Source organism: Cetorhinus maximus, chromosome 12 (assembly GCF_964194155.1).
Source record: "Cetorhinus maximus chromosome 12, sCetMax3.hap1.1, whole genome shotgun sequence".
Classification (NCBI taxonomy): Eukaryota; Metazoa; Chordata; class Chondrichthyes; order Lamniformes; family Cetorhinidae; genus Cetorhinus; species Cetorhinus maximus.
The window spans coordinates 108,990,685-109,015,536 of NC_135890.1; the positions used below are offsets into that span (position 1 = coordinate 108,990,685).

General features: G+C 42.2%; 1 protein-coding gene and 1 non-coding gene across 2 annotated transcripts in view; one reads left to right on the forward strand and one right to left on the reverse strand.

The window, feature by feature from the left end:
* The window catches only part of morc2 (MORC family CW-type zinc finger 2), an 86,731-nt gene that overhangs the window by 16,292 nt on the left and 45,587 nt on the right, over positions 1 to 24,852 (reverse strand). The window contains exons 14-18 of the mRNA XM_078554365.1: positions 21,411 to 21,565; positions 19,976 to 20,104; positions 10,132 to 10,237; positions 9,618 to 9,729; positions 5,167 to 5,241 (exon numbers count right to left, since the gene is read on the reverse strand). Of these exons, the coding sequence (XP_078410491.1) occupies positions 5,167 to 5,241; positions 9,618 to 9,729; positions 10,132 to 10,237; positions 19,976 to 20,104; positions 21,411 to 21,565 (577 nt within the window). The remainder of the gene's footprint in view (positions 1 to 5,166; positions 5,242 to 9,617; positions 9,730 to 10,131; positions 10,238 to 19,975; positions 20,105 to 21,410; positions 21,566 to 24,852) is intronic.
* LOC144688106 (U1 spliceosomal RNA) lies at positions 4,367 to 4,530 on the forward strand. Its single transcript, XR_013578315.1, has one exon. It is a non-coding gene; the product is annotated as a U1 spliceosomal RNA (small nuclear RNA).

The following is a 24,852-nucleotide window of genomic DNA, read 5'->3' on the forward strand; positions in this document are numbered from 1 at the left end:
GTTTAATTAATTTATATTGGTATTTGTGGATGTTAGGAATGAGTTTTAGCTTTAAAGTTCAAGTCTGATTTGTATTTCTGTATGTGTTAAGACAGGTCAAATGGAGTTTTAGATTCACTTTAACAAGTTGTTTGAATTTCTAATGAGGAGTTTTACGAGCCCTAAAGAGAAGGTAGATACAAAGGTAGAAGGGTTGGACTGTTGCCTAGCAACAGGGGCCCGGAGAGGCAGGTTCCTCCCACAGGCACACACACAAAAGAAGAGAATCAGCAGTTGTTTTGGAAGTTGTTTGAGTGCAGTTGGTTCTGAAAGTTGCTGCCAAGAGAGACTGGAGCAAAGGATAGCCAGTTCCAGCAAAAGAAAACCAGTTCCAGCAAAAGAAAACCCCAAAACTCCAGGGGAGCGGAAGAGGAGAAAGTCCAATGACCTTCTAGTCAAAGGAAGGGCAGGAACCTGGAAAAGGTCCTGTTAAGTGAAGTTAAGAATGAGGGCAGAGAGAAAGGCTCCAAGCTTCAGATTTAAAGAGACAAAAGCTGCAGAAAGCAGATTTAAAGTGAGAGTAGCTTGCAAGAGGCAAGAAGGTCTAATGAGATAACTTTGCTATGGGTTTGTGAAGCAGTGGTTTACTGTTGACAGCTGAGTCAGTGAGACAGTGTGTGTGGAAGACAGCTTGAATGCATGTGGTGAGCCAGGGAACAGCAACATCAGAAGGAGAGTTTGAAACCCTGGAGGTGAACCCTTGCGGAAGGCGTCTGAGAGAAAGCGTTGGTTTGGGAGAAGATTCCAAGGCAAGGTCTTGGAGAGTGGAGATTGGAAACCCTCATGTGAAGGACAGAATTCAGTGAGGCTGGCTGGTTCACATAAGCGTCTGGGAGTAGTTGAGGAGAGATCCATAGTATCTGGCTGAGGTGGCATCTGTCACTTGATTTCAGAGTGTGATATGTCTGGCCACAGGGGTGCCATAGATCTACATGGACTGTGTACTTGCTGTGAACATTAGAGTACAAGATAGCTTTTGTAACTTGTGTTATGCTTACAAATCTGTATACATCTGTAAAGGTATAGCCGTGGGTGAAGGAGTATTGTAATATTGTTCATCTTTTCTTGTTGAATAAATGTTTTATTCTTTTGTTAAAGGTGACCCCTGTGCCTCTGTTCAGTAGCTACTCTCCATGTATCTAAACAAACAAATTAAAGTTAGGGTCTATCAAGCTGGGTTCCATTCTGGGATCAGGCTTGTCCAGGGGAAACCTCAGCTGGGATCATAACACAGACAAGTTCGAACACATAGACAATATCGTGATGGAAAGAATTGGGGAATTGGGGGTTAAATGTCCAGATGCACCCGTGGATTAGGATCATCTCCCACGTTTTGGGTATGGTCGTTGGTCTCGGTCCTATACTTAACATAATTGGTTCACCACACCAGAAGGAGACACAAGAGATGGCAAACAGTATGGGATTTCAGGAATATGGGGGCTAAACAAGAGGGGCAAGTGCCGGTATTGCAGGGCCAACCTGTACAGATGGTATAATCCAATACCCTTAATAACCCTAAGCTCGATACCCAGCCAGTATCAATGGGCAGAGGAGTATAAGGAAAGGGGCAATATTACTGAGTTGCCTACCATGGGCTAGGTCAAGGGCCAAAAGGGGGGACTGAAAAGGTTAAACAATTTTAGTTAGAAGTGTCTTTTAGTAAAAATAAAATATAAGCAGTAAAACAGAACGGGAGAATAGCAGATGTGTTGCAGTCAGAATAAGAAATGAGACAGGCAGGCTAGAACAAAGAACAAGGCCAGGGAGTGGGTGTTGAGATCAAGGAGTCCCAGGCTGCTGCACAAATCAGCAAGATATGGTGGTCTTGCATGGATGAGAACAATGCCTGATGTATGTACACATGGGAAACAAGTAACTGAGACCGGAGAAGCATGTGATTGTAAGTTGACAAGAGTAGAATATGTGTACGTGACTCAAGGTGTATAAAAAGGAGGGAACGCTTGTAACTTTTCAGAGTGCAGTCTTGAATTACCCAAGGCCATCTCTCCCTGCCTACTCTTGAATGATTAATAAACAATCATGGCCTGTACCCGAGTCTCCTGGTGGTTTGTCGAGGTGAATGACAACAGAGACATAACCATACATAAGGCTACATGAGCAGACAAGTTTCCACATCTCCATCAATTTTTACTCTGGCACTGGCTTAGAAGAGTAAACTGGGGATTGTCTGTTGATTTATTTCCCCTGAATGATGAAATTAAGGTCCCCTCTCAAGCAACTACAAAGGTCCCGTGCGAATTGTGCTTAGACAGTCTCAATGCAGCTCCTAATGGCAGAATCCACACCATAAGTATTGAAATCTGCTACAGACAGTGAATTTGCAATCTCCCTTAGAAAGACCACATGATAGCTAATCTGGGAGGTCCTCACAGAGGTTTAGGAAGTCCGTCTTGAAGAATTTTCTCACTTCACTCTCACTAGTTTCCATTATCTTAACTGCTATTGATGTTAAGCTATTGGGCCTATTATCATTGTACCCTCTCAATTTACTAATCTGGTGATTAACATTTTACATTAAATGTCCTTTACACTAACCTATCACCGAAGTTTACTTTACAACCAATGCATGGTCATGAAGAATACATTATTGCTGTTGGAACCACATAGCTATAGAGGTACTGCTTTTAGAACCATCCAACTGGCCAATGGTCTGATCACAGATGCCCAGTTCTGATTCTACCACAAGTAATCAGCTTCAGGCCTCATCGCAGATCCAGACATAAACACAAGAGCTGAATGCCAGGAGACATCTGTCCTTCGCATCAAGAGAACATTCAACTAATAATACTTTAAAGGAGCTAATTGGAAACTGAAGTCAAACAGGGGTGGGGGGGGGGGGGGGGGGGGGGGGAGGTTTAAAGATGAAACCTTCAGTGGCTGGTGTCATACCTGACACAAAGATGATAATAATGGTTACCAGAGATCAGTCAACGCAGTCCCAGGATACACAGGAATTCACAGATAATTGGCCCTGATTCAAGAATCATCAGCTATTTCATCAACGATCTTCCTTCTGTCATGAGGTAGGTAATAGGGCTGTTCGCTGACAATTTCAGCGTGCAGCTCCGTTTGTAACTTCCCATATAATGGAGTATTTCATGTCAGTCTTCTGCAGGATCTGCATAACATCCTGGTTTGGGCTGACAAATAGCAAATTCAACCACTTATATGGCTGATAATGACCATTTCAAACAAGAAAATGGTCAGCCATCTCTCCTTGGCCTTCACTGGCACCACTATCGCCAAGTCCTACATCAACATACTGGGAATCAGTGAGCAGAAGCTTAAATGAACCAGACACATAAACCACAGTTACAAGACAATGGAAGTAGGTAGGTGCTCTACAACAACTGGCTTGCCTCATGACTCCTCCATCAACAAGGCTCAAATAAGGAGCATGATGAGATCATCACCACTAACTTGGTGTGGCAGCAACATCCAAAAGGCTTGACACTATCCAAGATAGAACAGTAAGCTGGAATTGTCCCCCATTCACTGGGACAATATTTACCTTTTCCATCACCAGCGTACCATGGTATTACAATCTCCAGACTATAGTGCAGCAACTCACCAAAGTTACTTTGACAGTACCCTCTCTCCTACATTCTCCATCACCGAACAGGGTGAAAAGCAAGTGTGTGAAAGAGCCATCATCTCCAAGATCTCCTCCAAATCACACATCCTGACCTGGACATCATCGCTAAGTCATTATCCTGGAATTCCCCACCCAACATAAATCCACCAGGGATGCAATGGCTCAAGGAGAAGGTCCAACACCATCTTTAAAAACAATCATGGATGGACAATAAAATGCAGTCGTGCTAGTATCCACCACACCCTGAGGGTAAATTTTAAAAAAAGAACTTGTTACACTTTTGTTATCTTCAGGGCAATTTTGCCACCCTGTTCCTCTGTCATTTAGAGGCATCAGAAAGAACCTCCATTTCCATGTTCCAACACAGTGCCTGAAAAATAATTCACAACTATACGCAAGGAGGAAAAAGCATATATACAAATGAATATACAGGCTAGTAAAATTAAAATTCATGGTACTAAAGTTACTTTTTGAACAAATATATAACAGAGTGGCAATTTCACACCTAATTCACATTCTGTACAGGAAAAGGTATAACAAGTTACTCTTGTAAGATTTTGGGTTCAGGAGTCACTGATACCAAGATAGGCAGCCGAGTATTTGTAAGTAACTTTAAGGTAGTTTATTAAGTAGTAACAGTTCAGATATGATGCATTAGCTAAACAGACAGGAAAAGTATATGACCCATGACAGTTGAGAGCACTTCACTGACCCCTTACCTGGTAGGGGAGAAACAAATGATCACGAAGGTTGTGCTCCCAGGATGAGGCTATGCCATTGCACTCAGGGTGTGTGACGCCTACAATGTTCCCAAATGCGGGATACTCGACTGCAAAATTTATGGTAGTGGGGGGTTGCGTTTGTGTTCTCCCCTGATTTACAAATCAGAAACAGATCCCAGAGGACAAACAGACAGTTGACACAGAGCATGTTGATCTCAGTGGCTTGTGATAGCAGAATTTTGCTCTCTGGTCAGAGTTAGGGAACTCTTCCCTCTGATTTCCTCCATCCTCCCTGGTCCATCTTCCATCTGAAGGCTGCTGCTGCCCGATGAGCATTGCCACTTGAGGACTGCCCCCGGATGAGCACTTGTTAATATGCTTTATTTCTAGGGGCTGGTAGTTTACCCTATGTCAAATCACAGGACAGGTGCCCAAGATGTCAGGGTCGTCATCTCCATCCCCATTTGGAACCCTGGCTTGAGGTCACTGGGGTACGCAGGGTGCTAGAACGGTTCCCAGTATTGGCTCAGGAATGTTTGTAGAGTCTAGTGACCCCAATGTGGGGTGCGCAATCTTTGTGACCTTTATCTCTCCCTTGTTTTGGTCCCTAATTCCTTAGAATTGCTTTTTTCAAAGAGAAATAAATGCTGTGCCAGCTTGTTCCATACAATTTAAAAAAAGGATATTTCTAAAAGGTCCCCATTTCTTACACCATTGATGTTTTAATAACGTATAATTCCCAACCTCTGGATTCCACAGTGCTTGTTGTCTGACAGTGACATTACTCACCTCCAGCGAGGGATTGCGGCTGACCTCCAGTGGTAGTTTCTTTAAATCAGCCTGAGAACGGATAGGCATGTTTTTCTGGAAACAAGTAACATTAGAAATGAAATCCTCTTCCAAAGTTAAACAGCAAAAAAAAATCCATTTTAATCAACAAAATCAAAGTAAAAAAGAAATTAAATATTGAAATATTTTAATTATCCATTTTTTTTGCTGAAAATGGGGTAGAAATATTTCAGTTCTCTACATTTTACACAGAATTAGAAGCATTCTTGATTTAAATTTAGCATGGCATTTTCTTCTTTCAGTTTTTCAGGGCACATAAGGGGTTAACAACCAGCTTCACTCAGAAAAACAAGCGAGAGTGTATTTTGATACAAATATTACAGATCCTGTTTTGTCTCATGCAGGTGTCCAAGCAATAGAGCAAACTGCTCAATTCAAATAGAAACATCTTGTGGGGTCTGTTCAAGTATGTGTTTGATTGGCAGTTCTTTAAAAAAAATGTTAATTGCATTTTCTCGGTCTGAATCACTTCCTGTTGAAAGGGTATTAATCAGGCTTATTTAAAATGTTGAGGGGCGGTGAGGTGGAGTCTCATCTGAAGTCGCCATATTTTGGTAGGTTGGACAACATATATGGGCAGTAAGTCCGCTCCGTGGAGCAGGATGAGACGTGCTCACGTTTCTTCTTCCAAAAGGTACACAGAGAGAGCTCTGTGATCAGCAGCCTGAAGGAAGAAGACGGCTCAGTAAAGTCATCGCAGTCTGACATTTTGAGGATCAGCAAATCCTTTTACGCTGGACTGTATGACGTGAAGCCCACAGACAGCAAGCACGGCCTCCCATTCCTTCCTGTCCTCTATCACGGAGGTCTTAGACAACAGTACGCGGGAGAGCCTGGACAAACCGCTAACTCCTGACGAATTGACTAAGGCCCTTGAGTCCTTCGAGAAAAGTAAGACTCCCGAAAGCGACAGCTTGCCGGTGGAGTTGTATTCGGCTCTGTGGGACTTGATCGGCCCAGACCTGCTACAAGTGTACGAGAGTATGCTCCTGGCTGGTAGTATGTCAGAATCCATGAGGAAAGGCATCATCACCCTCATCTACAAGCACAAGGGGGAAAGGGAGGAAATTAGAAATTGGCGACCCATTTCACTGTTGAATGTGGACTATAAGATTCTGTCCAAGGTCATCGCCAATCGGGTCAAATCCGCTCTGGAATTGGTGATCCACCCTGACCAGACCTGCACTGTGCCGGGCAGGAAGATCTCTGACAGCCTCGCGCTGCTCAGGGATACGATTGCCTATGTACAGGACAGGGGTGTGGATACCTGCCTCATCAGCCTGGATCAGGAGAAGGCCTTTGACAGAATATCGCACACCTACATGGTGGATGTGCTCTCCAAAATGGGGTTTGGGGAGGGAATTCGCAATTGGATCCAACTGCTCTACACTATCAGTAGCGCAGTCTCAGTCAATGGGTGGGAATCAGATAGCTTTCAGGTTAAATCTAGAGTCAGGCAGGGCTGTCCTCTCTCGCCTGTTCTTTTCGTGTGTTGCATAGAACCCTTTGCTGAGTCCATCAGGGAGGATCCGGGCATAAGAGGAGTGACGATCCCAGGCAGTGGAGGCACTCAGGTCAAAGCCTCCCTGTACATGGACGATGTTGCCGTCTTCTGCTCGGATCTGCTGTTGGTGCGCAGACTGATCCACATCTTTGACCAGTTCGAACTGTCCTCGGGAGCCAAGGTAAATCGTGAGAAGAGCGAGGCCATGTTCTTTGGGACCTGGGCTGACCGATCCTTTGTCCCCTTCACTGTCAGGGCTGACGGCCTTAAGGTGCTGGGGATATGGTTCGGAGGGACCAGAGCATGCATTAGAAACTGGAAGGAGCGAGTGTCTATGGTGAAAAGGAAACTGGGCATGTGGGAGTGACGCTCCCTCTCCATTGCGGGTAAGAACCTGGTCATCAGGTGTGAGGCACTCTCGCTGTTGCTGTAAGTGGCGCAGGTCTGGCCCATTCCACACTCCTGTGTGGTGGCAATCACCCGAGCCATCTTCCGCTTTATCTGGAGGTCGAAAATGGATCGTGTCCGCAGGAACGCGATGTACAAGCCTCTAGATAAAGGGGGAAAAAACGTGCCCAACATCGCCCTCATACTGATGGCCACTTTTGTGTGTGGCTGCATCAAGCGGTGTGTAGACCCTCAGTATGCAAACACCAAGTATCACTACGTGCTGAGGTTCTACCTGTCCCCGCTGTTGCGAAGGATGGGTCTGGCCACGCTGCTGCGGAACGCTCCAAGTAGTCGGACTGTGCCATACCACATGTCCCTCGTGGAAAAATTTATGCAGAGAAACACTTTTGACCACAAGTCCATCAGGCAGTGGTCGGCACATAACGTCTTAGAGGCTCTGAGGGAAAAGGAGAGGGTGGATCCTGTGGGATGGTTCCCTGAGCAGACTGTCAAAGTCATTTGGCAGAATGCCTCATCGCCAGAACTTTCCAACAAGCACCGAGATGTAGCTTGGCTGGTGGTGAGAAAGGCCCTCCCCGTCAGATCCTTCCTACACACCAGGAGTCTCACCCCCTCTGCACGTTGCCCTCGAGGTGGCTGTGGTGGGGAAGAGACCATTGTTCACCTCCTGGTGGATTGTGCCTTTGCAAAGAAGGTCTGGAGAGAGATGCAGTGGTTTCTGTCTAGGTTCATCCCGAGCAGTTCTGTGACACAGGACTCTGTACTCTATGGGCTGTTCCCAGGGACACACACCGAGACAAACATCAACTGCAGCTGGAGGATCATCAACTCGGTGAAAGACGCTCTTTGGTCTGCCCGAAACTTGTTGGTCTTCCAGCGCAAAGAGTTGTCCCTCACCGAGTGTTGCAGAATGGCACATTCCAAAGTCTAGGACTACGTGCTGAGGGACGCACTAAAGCTTGGGGCAGCCGCCGCAAAGGCACAATGGGGAAGGATCGCTGCCTAAGATCTTTCTGCCACAGTGCACCGAGGGACTGGGAACTGTTTAAATCCCCCCGGGCTGTACAGCTGAAAATGAATGTCTGCAAATGATTGTAATATTCATTTATTGTATTGATGCATTTCGTGATACACGTTGTAAAAGTTGAACCTGATTGTATTTTTGTGATGGTGATTTTGAAATGGTTTGAAATGTTGTTGAAGTTATTTTGTGAATAAAGTATATTTTTGCAAAAAAAACATATATGGGCAGTGTGAAAAAGATCACCCTTTAAGGGTACATTTTAATTCAGCATCTCAACTATGAATAAGCTTGACAATTACTGTAAAACCTACATTGTGGCATTTTTGCTATTTATTACTTCTTTAATTGTTTGATAATTTTTAGTACTTAAAACCCAAGCCCCACACTCCAGTGCAGCATTATTCTGTTACCTTTTGAAGTCAAGGTAGATCACATGAGGACTCATGATAAAACAAGTAAGCTGCAATAAAATGAAGAGGATTGCCAATTGATCAGATATCTACAGAAGAGTACTCCCTGAAACATTGTAAGCAAAGTATGGAAGGTGTGGAATACTATAACAGTATTACAAAAGAATGAAACCCTAAAATGCATTCATTTTATAAGATTTATTATTTTAAGTGCTCTTAGTTCATTTAGTTTGTGCTCAGGTGACATACTGGGCAGGGGAGGGGAATCAGCAACATAGCTCAAACTACAGGACAAAACATGTTACAATTACATTAGAGCTTGGACTTAGAATGGGGTGTGAATGGCAAACCAACATTACCTCTCCAAAGGACTTTCTTTAAAAGAAAATTCACACCAAAAATCAACCGCAAGTCAAGCAATCAAAAAATTTCAAAAGATTGAGACTTATAAAAAATGATCTTCTGCTCATGAAGGTGAGGGAATTTAGTACTGTTAAATACAAAGTCCTTCACCTCACTTCTAGCACCCAGTGTTAGCAGCTTTAAGCCTGTCAGTGTAACGTTGCATATTAATACCAAATTCAGAGTGTTTTCATACTACTGGTGCACTGCCTAAACTGATCTTGCATAAGAATGTTTACAGTTGGCGGGTAGAGCAGAGTTTCATCCCATGAGTCTCCATTCTAAAGGCCAAATGCCTGCTGAAAAGTACATCCGTGTGGATATCAAATGAGAATGGCTGAGCTGCAACATACCTCCAGATAGTTGAACAGGCTCACAACATAGACAGCCATTTGGGGCAAGTAGTTTAGCATCATTGGCACTTTTGGAACTACAGCCCAAGCACAAAATAGTGCAGAGAAAATGGGATAAAAAAGCAGTTCAACAAGTGTGGTAAAATAAGGCAGTTGTATTCATTCAAGAATCAGAGTTCTCAGGCTTCATCTCATAAGCTTAAACATTTGAGTTATCTGAAAACCAATATGAAAATTTTAAAATTGTCCCATTTACACCAAATTCACTTTTATGCCCCACTCTTTACCTTCAACGCTTCCAGCTTCTTTTGCTGCGCCTGTATTTTCTCCTCATGAGATTTCACCTCTTTTCGGAGTGCGCCTATTGGTACATTTTGCTTCTGTTCTGGAGCATCACACCTGAAGGAAAACAAAGCAAATATATGTTGATGAATGGGAGCTGTGTTAAAGCGTTGTCCCCACACTAAACACTTTCCTTGTTCATCTATCTACTATGCCATTTCAAATAGATTTTGGTCTTGGAGTTTTTGGTAAACATTCACTTCTTTTCCAGTGCACTGTATTTAAGTCACATGCCCCTCAACAATAGGTCCACAATGCTGGAAAGAGACCAATTAGATTTATTATAGTCTCCCTGCTCTCTGAATGGAGTTTTATCTTCCACAGCCCTCAAGACAGTTGAATCATTCATCCAGATTAGATCAAAAAGAGAGAGGTTCCCAGTACTACCTAACAATGTTACACGTCGCAGGACAGGACATAAAGCAGGCTTTTATTGTGTTTTGTATTTGTCATCCGTACCGATTCTGTATGTGGTCAGGACTCATTGAACACGTCCAACTGTCTGGATATTCCTTACCAACATCATCCACTCTGTAGGGAAGTGTCCGCCATTTTAAACATTGATCTAGAAAGTAGAAACAAAACAAGTTAGCTCACAGGAGTATTTCATTTTTGAAAGAAATAATTAATTTCAGTATTTTCCTACTGATCACTTTTTTTCAGCTTTCCAGTTTTATCAACGTGAAAGTCTTTCTAATCACTCATCAAACCACCATTTCTTGTCAATTTGCCTTAGTTTTCTACCCATCTATCTGACCATCCACTCTTCCTGAGGTGCTAGTGGTTTGACTACCTTATCCAAGTCACTATTCTTCATTCAACAGCTTAGACAGTGAGCATCAGCAACACTGCAGCACGTGAATCTTTTCTTTTTCAGGCTGCCATCAAAGCATGCAGGCATAAAGGACTTAATGTGGCAGGTCGCTCCGTGGTCAAGAAATAGAATCTTTCCAAAACTATGTTCTGACAAGCTTATTTAAAAAAAATAATCAAGGGAGGAAAAACATTTCCCTGCTAGACTTCCTTTCTTTAAGAATTTGAGTTGGCTGTGGATTTGAGGAAACAGTACTGTTGCATTTGTCTTCCCAACAGTAAAGGAGTAGCAAAGATTCCAACTGCCTGGCTCCAGATATAAGAACATAAGAAATAGGAGGCATAGGCTATAATGCCCCTTGAGCCTGGTCTGCCATTTAATAGGAACCTGGCTAATCTTTGACCTTAACTCCACTTTCTTGCCCAATCTTCAAATCCCTCGATTTCACCACCTTCTAAGGGTGTGTTCCAAAGACTCTTGATCCTTTAAGTGAAGGAATTTTTGCTTATCTCAATCCTAAATGGTCAACCCCTTATTCCTAGGCTGTGACATCTTGTTCTAGATTTTCCAGCCAGGGGAAGCAGCCCCTCAGCAACCATCCTATCAAGCTCTTAGAATCTTAGTTGCTTCAATGAAATTACATCTAATCCTTCTCAAGTAATGTCAAAACTCAATACACTTTACTACTTCTACTCAATCTCCTCTCATAGGGCCAAAACTGTACACAGGATTTCAGGTGTGGTCTCACCCTACTGATCACTTTATTTCAGCTTACCAGTTTTATCAATATGAAAGTCTTTGTCATCACCCACCACCTTACCACGATTTCTTTTTAATTTACCCTAGTTTTCTACCCTATCTAATCTGATCACTGACCCTTCTTGGGGTGCTAGCAGTTTGACAACTGCATCCTTGTACAATTGCAGCAAGACTTCTTGTTATTGTACTTCAGCTTCTTTGCAATAAAGGCCAACATGCCATTTGTCTCCGTAATTGTTTTCTGTACCTGCGTGTTACTTTTGCTTTTCTTACACATCTAACTTTCTCACCGATCTTTGGGTTATTAGAAAATGTAGATACATTACTCTTGGTCTCTTTGTCGAAGTCATTTAATGTAGATTGTAAGGTCTAGCCTTGCAGCAGCACCCAACCAGTAATAGCCTGACAATCTGAAAATGACCTTGTTTATTCTTCCTTTTTTTCTGTCCTTAAACCAATCCTCTATCCATGCTAATATAATTACCCCAAACCCCATGAGCCCTTAACTTGTACATTAATCTGTCACGTGGCGGCATACTGAATGCATTTTGAAAATCCAAATATACTACGCCCACAAAATCCCCTTTATCTACCCTGCTAGTTACATCCTCAACAACCTCCCAAGATTTCTCAAACACAACATCGCTTCCATAGGTCCTCATTGGTGCACAGTTACCTTTTCATTAATAGTGGATTCCAGCATTTTCCTGACAACTGAGGTCAGGCTAACATATCTGTAATTTCCCATTTTCTCTCTTCCTCCGTTCTTGAATAGTGTTACATTTGCTACCTTCCATACATTGGTACCATTCCAGAATCTAAGACATTTTGGAAAATAACCACCATCTACAATTCCTTCTTCCACCTCTTTCAGAACTTTTGGACGTAGGCTGTAAGGTCCAAGGACTTTGTCTGTTATTAGTCTCATTAATTTCTGCAGTACTTTTTCTGAGCTAATATTCATTATTCTAAATTTATCACTGTTATTACCCTTGGCTCCCCATGAACTCTATGTTCTTTGTGTCTACTACTCAGACAGATGCAAAATACTTGCTCAATGTCTGCAATTTCCTTATTCCCCATTATAATTTATCCTGAGTCTTTCGTTACTCTTGTTAAGAACATATCTATAGAGGCTCTTACAACCTTTCTAGGGCAATGGATCTGTGCAGTCAGGAGGTTTGCCTAAAAACTGAAGTTTGGGCAGCGGCTACCGGTGATCAGCAATCCTCCTCAATAGATTAGAGAACGTGTAATGTTAATAGTGCTTTGTGGCCAACTGTGATTTTGTCAGTAAGGTGGCTTGTGCAAGGAGCTTGCTATTCCCTTCTAGACTAATCTATTTAGGCAAGGAAACCAGGTAGGTTAATGCAATTGGTGCTGAGGGTTGAAAAGCTACACACAAATTACTCTTTGATATGAAAAAGATGAACTAGGGATATATTATAGATCACCAGATCAACATAGGCAAGACGACTGTTTTCTTAGAAAAGGTATGAGAACAAAAAGTTATATAGATTCGCTGAATTTTATTGCACAGAAACAGGTAATTCGACCCAACTGAACAAGCATTTGTGCTCCACACCAGCTTCCTTCCACTCATTTCATTCCTTCAGCATATCCTTTTATTCTTTTCTCCGTCATGTACTCATCTAGCTTCCCCTTAACTGTAACTACGATTATGTCAACCTTCCAGGTGGCGATGAGTCCCACATTGTCACCAACTGAGTCAAGAAATTTCTCCCGATTTCCTTATTGGATTTCTTAGAGACTGCCCGCTACTTTTAGTCTCCCTCACAAGTAGAAACATCTTCTCAATGTCTACCTTATCACACCTTCATTATTTTAAAGACCTCTATCAGGTCACTTCTCAATCTTTCCTTTTCTAGGGAAAAGAGCCCCAAGCCCAAGGGGCAGTTTCTTGGAACAATATGTTGTGGAACCAACCACTGGTTATTTTAGACCTGGTAATGTGTAAAGAGACAGAATTAATTAATGACCTCACCGTAAAGGATCTTCTAGGGAAGAGCGATCATAACATGAAGAATTTCACATTCAGTTTGAGGATGAGAAACTTGGGTCTGAAACTAGTGCCTTGAACTTAAATAAAGGTATGAAGACAGTCAGCTAAAGTGGATTGGGGAAATAGATAAGATGGAAGGCAGTGGCAGACACTTAAGGAGATATTTCATAACTCTCAAAAAAGATATATTCCATTGAGAAACACTGAGAAAGTTGAACCATTCAAGGCTAACTAAGGAAGTTAAAGATGCTATCAAATTGAAAGAAAAGATGCACAATGCTGCAAAAATTAGTAATAGGCAGATGATTGGGAAAATTATAGAAACCAGCAAAAGGTGACTAAAAACAAAGAGGGAGAAATTAGAATGAGAGTAAACAAGCAAGAAATATAAAAAGGAAGAGAGTCACTCAAGTAAATGTTGGCCCCCTTAGAGGATGAAACTGGTGAATTATAAAGGGAAACAAATAATTGGCAGAGATTTTGAACAAGTATTTTCTATTTGACTTCAACAGCAGAAGATACTAAAAACATCTGAAAAATAGTATAAAGTCTAGGGGCAAATGGCAGTGGGGAACGTAACACAATTAGTAAATAAAGAAAAAAAGTATTAGGAAAACTAATGGGACTAAAGGCTGACAAATCCTGGACCTGATGGCCTGCATCCTAGGGTCTTAAAGAAGTGACTGTGGAAATACTGGACATATTGGTTGTAATCTTCCAAAATTCCATAGATTCTGGAAAGTTCCCAACAGGCTAAAATACTGCAAATGTAACACCAATATTCAAGAAAGTAGGGAGATAGAAAGCAGAAAACTATAGGCCAGTAAGCCTAATATGTGCTTTGGAAAAATGCTGGAATCCATTATTAAAGTAGCAGCAGGACATTTCGACAAAAAAAATCACAATACAATCAAGCAGAGTCAACATGATTTTATGAAAAGGAATTGTGTTAGACAAATTTATTAGCGTTCTTTGAGGATGCAACAAAGCTGGGTGGATAAAGGGAAACCAGTAGATGTAGTGCATTTGGATCTTCAAAAGGCATTCGATAAGGTACAACATAAAGAGTTATTACACAGGAGAGGAGCTCAGGCTGATGGGTAATATATTAGCATGGATAGAAGATTGGCTAACTGAACAGAGTCAGAATATATGGGTCATTTTCAGGTTGGCAAACTGTAGCTAGTGGCGAGCCACAGGGGTCAGCGTTGGGGCCTCACCTATTTACAATCTATATTGATGACTTGGATGGAAGGACAGCCAAATTTGCTGACGATACAAAGATAGGTAGGGAAGCAAGTTGTGAAGAGAACAGGAAGAATAGGTTGTGTGCGCGCAAAATTTTGACAGTGGGAAAATGTGAGGTTACCCAATTTGGTAAGAAGAATAGAAAAGCAGATACATTTAAATGGAGAAAGACTACAGAGTGCTGTGGTACTGAGGGATCTGGGTGTCCTCATATAAATCACAAAAGTTAACAAGCAGGTACAGCAAGTAATTGCAAGGGGGATGGGGCATAGAAGTAGGGAAGTCTTGCTACAGGGTGAGACCACATCTAAAGTATGGTGTATAATTTTAGTCTCTTTACTTGCATTGCAATTCAGAGAAGGTTCACTAGGTTGGTTCCTGGGACGAAGGGCTTGTCTTACGAGGAAAGGTTGAGCAGGCTGGGCCTATACTCATTGTGTTTAGAAGAATGAGAGGTGATCCTGTTGAAACATAAAAGATTCTGAGGGGGCCTGACAAGGTAGATGCTGAAAGGATGTTTCCCCTTGTGGGCAAATCTAGAACTAGGGGACACAGCTCCAGAGCAAGGGGGTCTCCAATTTAAGATAGAGATGAGGAAGAATTTCGATCTTTTGAATTCTCTACCACAGAGAGCAGTGGAGGCAGTGTCACTTAATTTATCCAAGGCTGAGTTAGACAGATTTTTGATCTGCAAGGGAGTCAAGAGTTACAGTAGGGCAGTCAGAAAAGTGAAGTTGAGGCCACAATCAGATTAGCCGTGATCTTACGGAATGGTAAAGCAGGTTCTAGGGGTTGAAAGGCCTACCCCTGTTCCTATCATTCTTATGGTTTAGAGCCAGCATGGCACTGCAAATTTTAACCTCTTATTTGAAGTTGCCCACAAACATATAGGAAATGAAAGATGTGATGTGCTTAGGATACAGCCACTACAATCAATCAATTAAGCTCAACATGATTTGGGATGCAAAAACGCCAAGGACCAGAGCTAAGTATAAAGAAGGGCCAACGAAGAAATAAGGGAAAGGAGTTATAGAAATTGATTTTAATGATCAAGGATAAATAACGAGAACCAAAAGTATAGACTACGCAAGACCATATCACCCTTTGAGCCTTTTCCGCCTTTCAATATGATCAAGATTGATCTTGGGCATCAACTTCACTTTCCCACCCACTTCCCATATTCCTCTATTCCCTGAGACACCAAAAATCTGTCCATCCTAGCCTTAAATGTATTCAACGATGGAGCATCCATAACCCTCTGGGGTAGAGAATTCCAAAGATTCACAACCCTTTGAGTGAAGTGAAGCGAAAGACTAAAGATAATCCTAAACAAGTTAAATCAGAAAGTGAGATAAGGAAGAACAAATTCAACAAGGAAAACGGAGAAGGGGTTCACTGGGGTAAGAAGTTCAGAAAGGATGATCAAAGACACTTGACAAAAAAGCATAGTCACCGATGTAAAAAAACTTAAATTTTTTGACTATTTCAACAGTAAGCAGGCAGAGAATAGTGATGAGAATCCAAACAGAAACAAATGGGTCAGAAACAGAGGATGAACACAAAACAGAGAATATGCTGAACGCTCACTTTATCCAAGTTTCCACAAGTTGAGACATGAGATTTGAGGCAGTGACAGTCATTGTGAAGGAGACAAAAGAAAACTAAGGAAATAACATTAGAGATAGTGGTCCTTATTTTAAAATATAACAATCCAGGCAATTGCAGTAGTCTTGTGCCATGCTGGCTTTAAACCATAAGAACAATAAGAACAGGAGTAGGCCTTTTAACCCCTAGAACCTGCTTTGCCATTCCGTAAGATCATGGCTGATCTGATTGTGGCCTCAACTTCACTTTTCTGACTGCCCCTCCATAACCTTCGACTCCCTTGTAGATCAAAAATCTGTCTAACTCAGCCTTGGATAAATTAAGTGACACTGCCTCCACTGCTCTCTGTGGTAGAGAATTCAAAAGATTGAAATCTCTCCTCATCTCTATCTTAAATTGGAGACCCCCTTGCTCTGGAGCTGTGTCCCCTAGTTCTAGATTTGCCCACAAGGGGAAACATCCTTTCAGCATCTACCTTGTCAGGCCCCCTCAGAATCTTTTATGTTTCAATAGGATCACCTCTCATTCTTCTAAACACGATAAGTATAGGCCCAACTTGCTCAATCTTTCCTCGTTCATGAAAAAACATGGAATCTATTATTAAGAGTCAGCTTGAGGATTATCTGAACAGTAGTAACCCAGTAAACTGGGGTCAACATGGATTCATAAAAGAAAGATCGTACTTGATCGATCTCCTTGACTTTATTTTTTGAGGAAGGCACAACTCAAGCAAACGATGGAAATCCTACAAAATAATATATCAAGACTTCGAAAAGATAAACAATCCAGTTCCATGTGAAAGGTCATTAGTTAAGCTCAAAACTGTGGGAATTCAGGGTCAATCTAAGCAATAGATAAGAAATTGGCTGATGGTTAGAAAATAACACACATTTCTAGATTCAGCTATTCCTTTATGCACTAGACTGGCCTTCCACTTTGCACCAACTTGTAAACTTGGGCTTAACCAAAACTCTGCTCCCCATATCTTACCTCACACCAAATCCCATTCACACATCACCTGACCTACACTGGTTCCCAGTCCAGCAAGCGTCCATTTTAAAATTCTCACCGCTGGTTTCAGATCCCTCCGAGATTTTACACTGGCCCATCTTGGCAATCTCCTCCAGCTACATGACCCTCCGAGCTCGCTGCACTCCTCCAATTCTTGCACACCAATTTTCATCTCTCCACCTTTAGCAGCTGTGCCTTCAGTTGCATGGACCTTAGGCTCTGGAATTCCCTCTCTCCTCCTTAAAACCTACCTCTTTGACCAAGTTTTTGGTTACCTATCCTAGTATCTCACGTGCCTCGGTATCAAACTTTGATAATTACACCTGAAAAGCACCTCAATTGTTAACTATATTAAAGGTGCTATATAAATGCAAGCTGTTGTTGACTTATTTAGTAGAGTGCTGAATCGAGTGCTTCAGAGATCAGAATTGGGACCATTACGGTTTCTAATTTACATCAATGGCTTGGATTCAGAAACCCAATGCAAATTGCCCAATTTACGAACAATACCAAACTACTGGGTGCTGTGGATTTGAAAGATGCAGTTCAGAAATTATGATATGAATTGCACTAAATGTATAAATCAACAGAAAAGTTCTGTTGGAATCCGTACATCTTCCCAAACATTCTCTCATGTCAGTCTAGGAACTTACTTCATTGCAAAAAATTATTAAATTGCAAAAGTATGGCAAGAACATACAAGTTCAAACTAGCAAAAGATAAACTTAGGACAGAAAGTTTTTTTGGTTGAGTGATCAACAAACGGAATAAACTTCTAGGTATAGTAGGGACAAAAATGATTGAATTATTTAAGAAACAATTGAATGCTGTAATGGGAGATTAGCATCTTTTTGAATTGATGAACAAGGTGAACTCAATGGCCATCTTGTGATCTGAGTCATGAAGCAGTTTTGTTACTTAAATTGAAGACATGTTAGATTGCTGATTAATGCTTAGTTGTGCATTGCCGGTAAAGCTTTCAGAACTTTTAATTAACAGTAAAAGTAGAAAACAGGCTGCTAGTTATTTAATACGTCAGTTTCATTACAATTTCTCTATGGAACTATGTGCAATATGGTGTCCAGACATGATAATTATCAGCAATTTCCTTTGAGCAATTGTGTTTCTTCGTTCAAACCCAAGTCTCTTAATTAAAAATCCTTTTTTAAAATATGGTGTATGGCTTCTTAGTAATTTAGTGAACAACTGCAGTGTGTGGTGTGGAACTGGGCCATTCAAATCAAGAAATTCTGAGTTTCTATTCTTGGTCTGTGCTCAGCTAACTGATCGAGTCAAGATCAAGCTGGAAGTCATCTGACTTATTTAGGGAAGGACAGAAGTATGGGAGGGGTGGGGGTGCGGTGGTGGGAAGAAGAGTCAGACAGCTCTTCATTGCTACTAAGCAACCCATTACGAGACCTGTCTTACCTTATCGTCAGGCAGAGGTTGGGCATTCCAAGACCCGACAGGCCCTGGGAGTTTCCGTGCATGCGCAGACTGAGAGTAGGCTGCACATGTCCAGCGCAGCATTCAAAGTTCTTCGGGCCAAGGACACCGTCCCAGTGTGCCTTCATAAAAATAAAACAGTGCGAAAAACCCGATGACCTGATCGGGGGCATAGCGCTCTAATTGAGAAGAGTCCCAGGCAGGGGACAGGGAGAGGTCCCAGTTAAGAGTAAAGAAAGAGAGAATCAAAGAAAGATGCTCCAAGCAGAAAAAGGGCTGTGGTTGGCAGACTTTTAGTGGGGGCTCAGGAGAAGCCCTGATGATCCAAGAAGGCAGCAGAAGGCTGGTGACTCCATGTTGTGGGTCGTTGGGGCAGATGTACCCCTTTCGAGCAGTGGTATTCTGTGTGGTGCAGCCGAAGATGTGCTTGTCAGTTGGTGCTGGAGTGCAGTCTCAGGAATCCAGGAGAATGGAGCCCTGGGAGACGAGACAGAAACCCTGCGAGGTGGGCTGTCATTGAGGCCGTCAAGAGTTGGAGTGGCTTTTGGAGAGAATTCCAAGGCGAGATCTTCAAAGGTGAAGACTTCAATCTCTCATGAGGGGAACAGAGTTACAGTGAGATTGGTTGACTCACTGTTTACTGACTTCTGGGTGGGTTGTTGAGAAATCTGTGGAATCTGTGTTGGCCGCATCTGCCATTTATTGTGCAGCATGGTGTGCTCAGCCACAGTTTACCTGTTAATTCACATGCACCTCGTTAACCCTGAATGTTAGAGTACAAGATAGATATTGTAAATTGTTTTATCTTTGACCTTGCACAATAAAGTTTACTTTCGTTTGGTCAAAACTCATGGAAATTTGTGGATTTATTCTCTTAGCAAGTACCTTGGATCGCAAGCTTTGTCTACTATAAACAAAATGTTACTGGTCCCTAACTGGATCATATGGAAAAGTTGGGGGTCTGGTCCAGGATGATAACAAACCCTACTGGAAGCCACATAGATACTGGACAAGGGGTAAGAGCAGACCACGGTCAATTAGCTTGCCAATGCTCACCGTCTAAGATCACACAGGGAAGAAAGGCCACTTTAGTGGCTTGGAATCTCACACAGCCGCCATCTTCAATAAGGCAGGTGTAAGGATAGAAAGTTGAGGGGGGAGGTGGTTGGCGCTTGCAAACAGATGATGCAAAATGCGGATAAAAATGCATGTGCAAGTTGCCATGTATAAAATCAAAGAAGACACAAGAGCAACAACTTCAGCATCTAATGTTTAAGTTAGCTTCTGGTGAGCAGTAGGAGAACACTGGGATTTTCTGACTTATCTCTAACCTAATTGATATTTGTTTATGGAACTTACCAACTTTATGCACAGAAAGCATTGTGGGTAAGACGTACCGCACTGAATGGTGGTTGGGATCTCCATAGCACGCCGTCTCTTGTATACAGTCTCATCAGAAGGTGGTTGATTCCAGTTGGCTGACAAATAGCCAAATTCATCCCAGAATTTCAATATCCCCTTCTGTGCTGTAAGCCAAAAGAATTTTTGTTTAACTTTATAAGAGGTCATAATGTAAAAACACAGTTTATTTAGTCTGATTGATACAAAATTACAGTGCGAAAAGCATAATATGACTGGACAACTGTGATTAACAACAAGAACAGATTCAAAGCCTTGCTAGGAGATAATAAATATCTTTCCTCAGCATGGAGGAGCCTCCCAGACCAGGTCCAGAATGGCAGTGCTGCAAGTCAATGGGATAACTGGACAGTCTCATGTTTAAAATATACAGATCAGAGGAACTGGCATAAAACAGAAAATTCTCGAAATACACAGAATCTTTGGAGAGGGCAAGATAAGGTTAACATTTCAGTCAGGTACAAGATAAAGAAGATATTATGATTACTTCATGCCTTAAAACTGGTTGCACTGGTACAGGCAAACCTGTGTTCTAAAGTGAAATTGCTACTCCATCATGATCTGAGAGACAGCTAGGACGAATGGCTCATCGAGGCCTGGGAAAATGTGGAATTTAACGTACTCAGAGATCTCGTTCCAATCTTGTAGGCCGAGAAAGTAATGGAGCATTGAGGGGATATTTTGAACAACAAGAATAAGTAGTTCCACAGATGATCCACATATCAAGAACGAAACAAGTTGCTTTGAAGCACTCAAGGGATCTTTCCCATCCCCCACAGAAAATCACACAAAACGCTTCAAATCCCTAGTGACAACGAGCTTGAAAAACACATGGACCTCATCCAATGGTAATCCACCCCATTACAATACAACTCTACTCCCACACTTGTATCTTACTTCACAGCTAACAATCAAAATGTGATCCCCAGAGAAGAAGCAAATCTACAGAGAAGGGAAGCAATTATATTTTCAATTGTAATGCAGCTTTCCCTGGTGACAGTACTCTGCACATCAAGGCTGTTCATTGTACAATGGAAAATAAATTAACATGAACAACAATGTTAATAGCTTAAAACAAAATCATGCAAGAATAAGAATCATCTTGCAATCCAGTCATTTGATTTTATTTTGTTTGGGAGAAACAAGCATAAAAGAACATTGCATAAAAATTGAGGAAGCTGGCAGTGGTGTGAGAACTGTAAATAAATCGGGGATGTTTTTGCAACTGTACCAATTCAAACAATGTATTAATTCAGCTCCCTCACAACTCAAGTATAGCTCCAACAGATTTCATCACTGTTTTAAACAAAATATTGGAGAAAAAAATACATGCACATGAAAGCTGAAGTGATTAGACAGGTTCTGATTTAGCCAGAAGTTCCAGTTTAGTCTTGTTGCAAATCTTCTCCTTACCAATGCCAATGTCTTTCCAATACTGCACAAGGTGCTCGCCCATGGCTCTCAGTAGGTGCCGATATTCCTTGGCATCTGCAAAGTCCTGTTTGTTGTGAGTGGGCTCCAAAACGAGGTATGGGACATCTACCACACCCACCACTCCACCACATGAACTAAGGATAAGCAAAAAAGAAGGAAATCATTTTCATAAGTTACAAATATAATTTTCATAGTAACATAGAAAATAGGAGCAGGATTGGCCATTCGAGCCTGCTCCGCCATTCATTATGATCATGGCAGATCATCCAACTCAATAGCCTGCTCCTGCTTTCTCCCCATATCCTTTGATCCCTTTCGCCCCAAAAGCTATAGCTAACTCCTTCTTGAAAACATACAATGTTTTGGCCTCAACTACTTTCTGTGGTAGCGAATTCCACAGGCTTACCATTCTCTGGGTGAAGAAATTTCTCCTCATCTCAGTCCTAAATGGTCTACCCCGTATGCTCATACTGTGACCCCTGGTTCTGGACTCCCCCACCATCGGGAACATCCTTCCTGCATCTACCCTGTCTAGTCCTGTTAGAATTTTATAGGTTTCCATGAGATCCCCCCTCATTCTTCTGAACTCCAGCAAATATAATCCTAACCGGCTCAATCTCTCCTCATATGTCAGTCCCACCATCCCAGGAATCAGTCTGGTAAACCTCCGCTGCACTCCCTCTATAGCAAGAACATCCTTCCTCAGATAAGGAGGCCAAAACTGCTCACAATATTCCAGGTGTGGTCGCACCAAGGCCCTGCACAATTGCAGCAAAACATCCCTGCTCCTGTACTCGAATCCTCTGGCTATGAAGGCCAACATTCCATTTGCCTTCTTTACCACCTGCTGCACCTGCATGCTTACCTTCAGTGACTGGTGTACAAGGACTCTCCGGTCTCGTTGCACATTCCCCTCTCTCAATTTATAGCCATTCAGATAATAATCTGCCTTCCTGTTTTGCTACCAAAATGGATAACCTCACACTTATCCACATTATACTGCATCTGCTATGCATTTGCTCACTCACTCAGCTTGTCCAAATCACACTGAAGCATCTCTGCATCCTCCTCAGCTCACCCTCACACTCAGCTTTGTGTCATCTGCAAATTTGGAGATATTACCTTTAGTTCCCTCATCTAAATCATTAATATATATTGTGAATAGCTGGGGTCCCAGCACCGATCCCTGCGGTACCTCACTAGTCACTCACTGCCTGCCATTCAGAAAAAGATCCTTTTATTCCTACTCTTTGTTTCCTGTCTGCCAACCAGTTTCCTATCCATCTCAATACACTACCCCCAATCCCATGCGCTTTGATTTTACACAGTAATCTCTTATGTGGGACTTTGTCGAAAGCCTTCTGAAAGTCCAAATAAACCACATCCACTGGCTCCCCCTCATCAACCCTATTAGTTACATCCTTGAAAAATTCCAGTAGATTTGTCAAGCATGATTTCCCTTTTGTAAATCCATGCTGACTCTGTCCGATTCTGCCAGTGTTTTCCAAGTGCTCAGCTATTAAATCTTTTATAATGGACTCTAGAATTTTCCCCACGACCGATGTCAGGCTGACTGGTCTATAATTCCCTGTTTTCTCTCTATCTCCCTTTTTAAATAGCAGGGTTACATTAGCTACCCTCCAATCTGTAGGAACTGTTCCAGAGTCTATAGAATCTCGGAAAATAACCACCAGTGCATCCACTATTTCTAGGGCCACTACCTTAAGTACTCTGGGATGTAGATTATCAGGCCCTGGGGATTTATCAGCCTTCAATCCCATCAATTTCCCCAACACCATTTCCTACTATTACTGATTTCTTTCAGTTCCTCCCTCTCACTAAACCCTGTGTTCCCCAATATTTCTGGTATGTTATTTGTGTCCTCCTTTGTGAAGACAGAACCAAAGTATGTATTTAGCTGGTCAGCTATTTCTTTGTTCCCCACCATAAATTCCCTTGTTTCTGGCTGTAAGGGACCTACATTTGTCTTCACCAATCTTTTTCTCTTCACATGCCTATAGAAACTTTTACAGTCAGTTTTTATGTTCCCTGCAAGCTTATTCTCATACTCTATTTTCCCCTTCTTAAATCAATCCCTTGCTCCTCCTTTGCTGAATTATAAACTGCTCCCAATCCTCAGGTTTGTTTTCTCTGTCCAATTTAGATGCCTCTTCCTTGGATCTAATACCATCTCTAATTTCCCTTGTAAGCCACGGTTTGGCCACCTTTCCTGTTTTACTTTTGCGCCAGACAGCAATAAGCAATTGTTGCAGTTCACCCATGCGCTCTTTGAATGTTTGCCATTGCCTATTCACCGTTATCCCTTTAAGTAATGTTTCCCAATCCATCATAGCCAACTCACGCCTCATACCATCGTAGTTTCCTTTATTAAGATTCAGGGCCCTAGTCTCAGAATCGAGTACGTCACTCACCAGCTTGATGAAGAATTCTAACATATTATGGTCGCTCATCCCCCCAAGGGGCCTCACACAACAGATTGCCAATTATTCCTTTCTCATTACACAATACCCAGTCTAGGACGGTCTGTTCTCTAGTTGGTTCCTCAACGTATTGGTCCAGAAAACCATACCGTATACACTCCAGGAATTCCTGCTCTATGGCGTCGTTACTAATTTGATTTGCCCAATCTATATGCAGATTAAAGTCACCCATAATTACAGATGTTCCTTTATTGCATGCGTCTCTAATTTCCTGTGTAATGCCATTTCCAACATCACCACTACAGTTTGGGGGTCTATATACAACCCCCGCTAACATTTTTTGCCCCTTAGTGTTTCTCAGCTCTACCCATACAGATTCCACATCGTCGGAGCTAATATCTTTCCTCCCCATTGCGTTAATTTCCTCTTTAACCAGCAATGCAACTCCACCGCCTTTTCCTTTCTGTTTGTCATTCCTAAATACTGAATACCCCTGGATGTTCAGTTTCCATCCCTGGTCACCCGCAGCCATGTCTCTATAATCCCGACTATATCATACCTGTTTACATCTAATTGCGCGGTTAATTCATCCACTTTGTTGAGAATGCTCCTCGCGTTTAGGCACAAAGCCTTAAGGCTTGTCTTTTTAACATTACTTGCCCCGTTCCCGCTATTTTTCACTGAGGCACTGTTTGATTCTTGCTCTTGATTTCCCTGCCTATCACTTCTCTTGTTCCCCTTTGTCTTTTGTTCTAGTCTTTGAGTCCCCCTCCTATGACTCCTTGCATAGGTTCCCATCTCCCTGCCATTTTAGTTTCAACCCTCCCCAACCACTCTAGCAAATATTCCCCCTAGGGCATCAGTCCCGGTCCTGTCCAGGTGTAACCTGTCCAGTTTGTACTGGTCCCACCTCCCCCAGAACCAGTCCCAAATATCCCAGGAATCTGAAACCCTCTCCCCAACCACGTATTCATCCAATA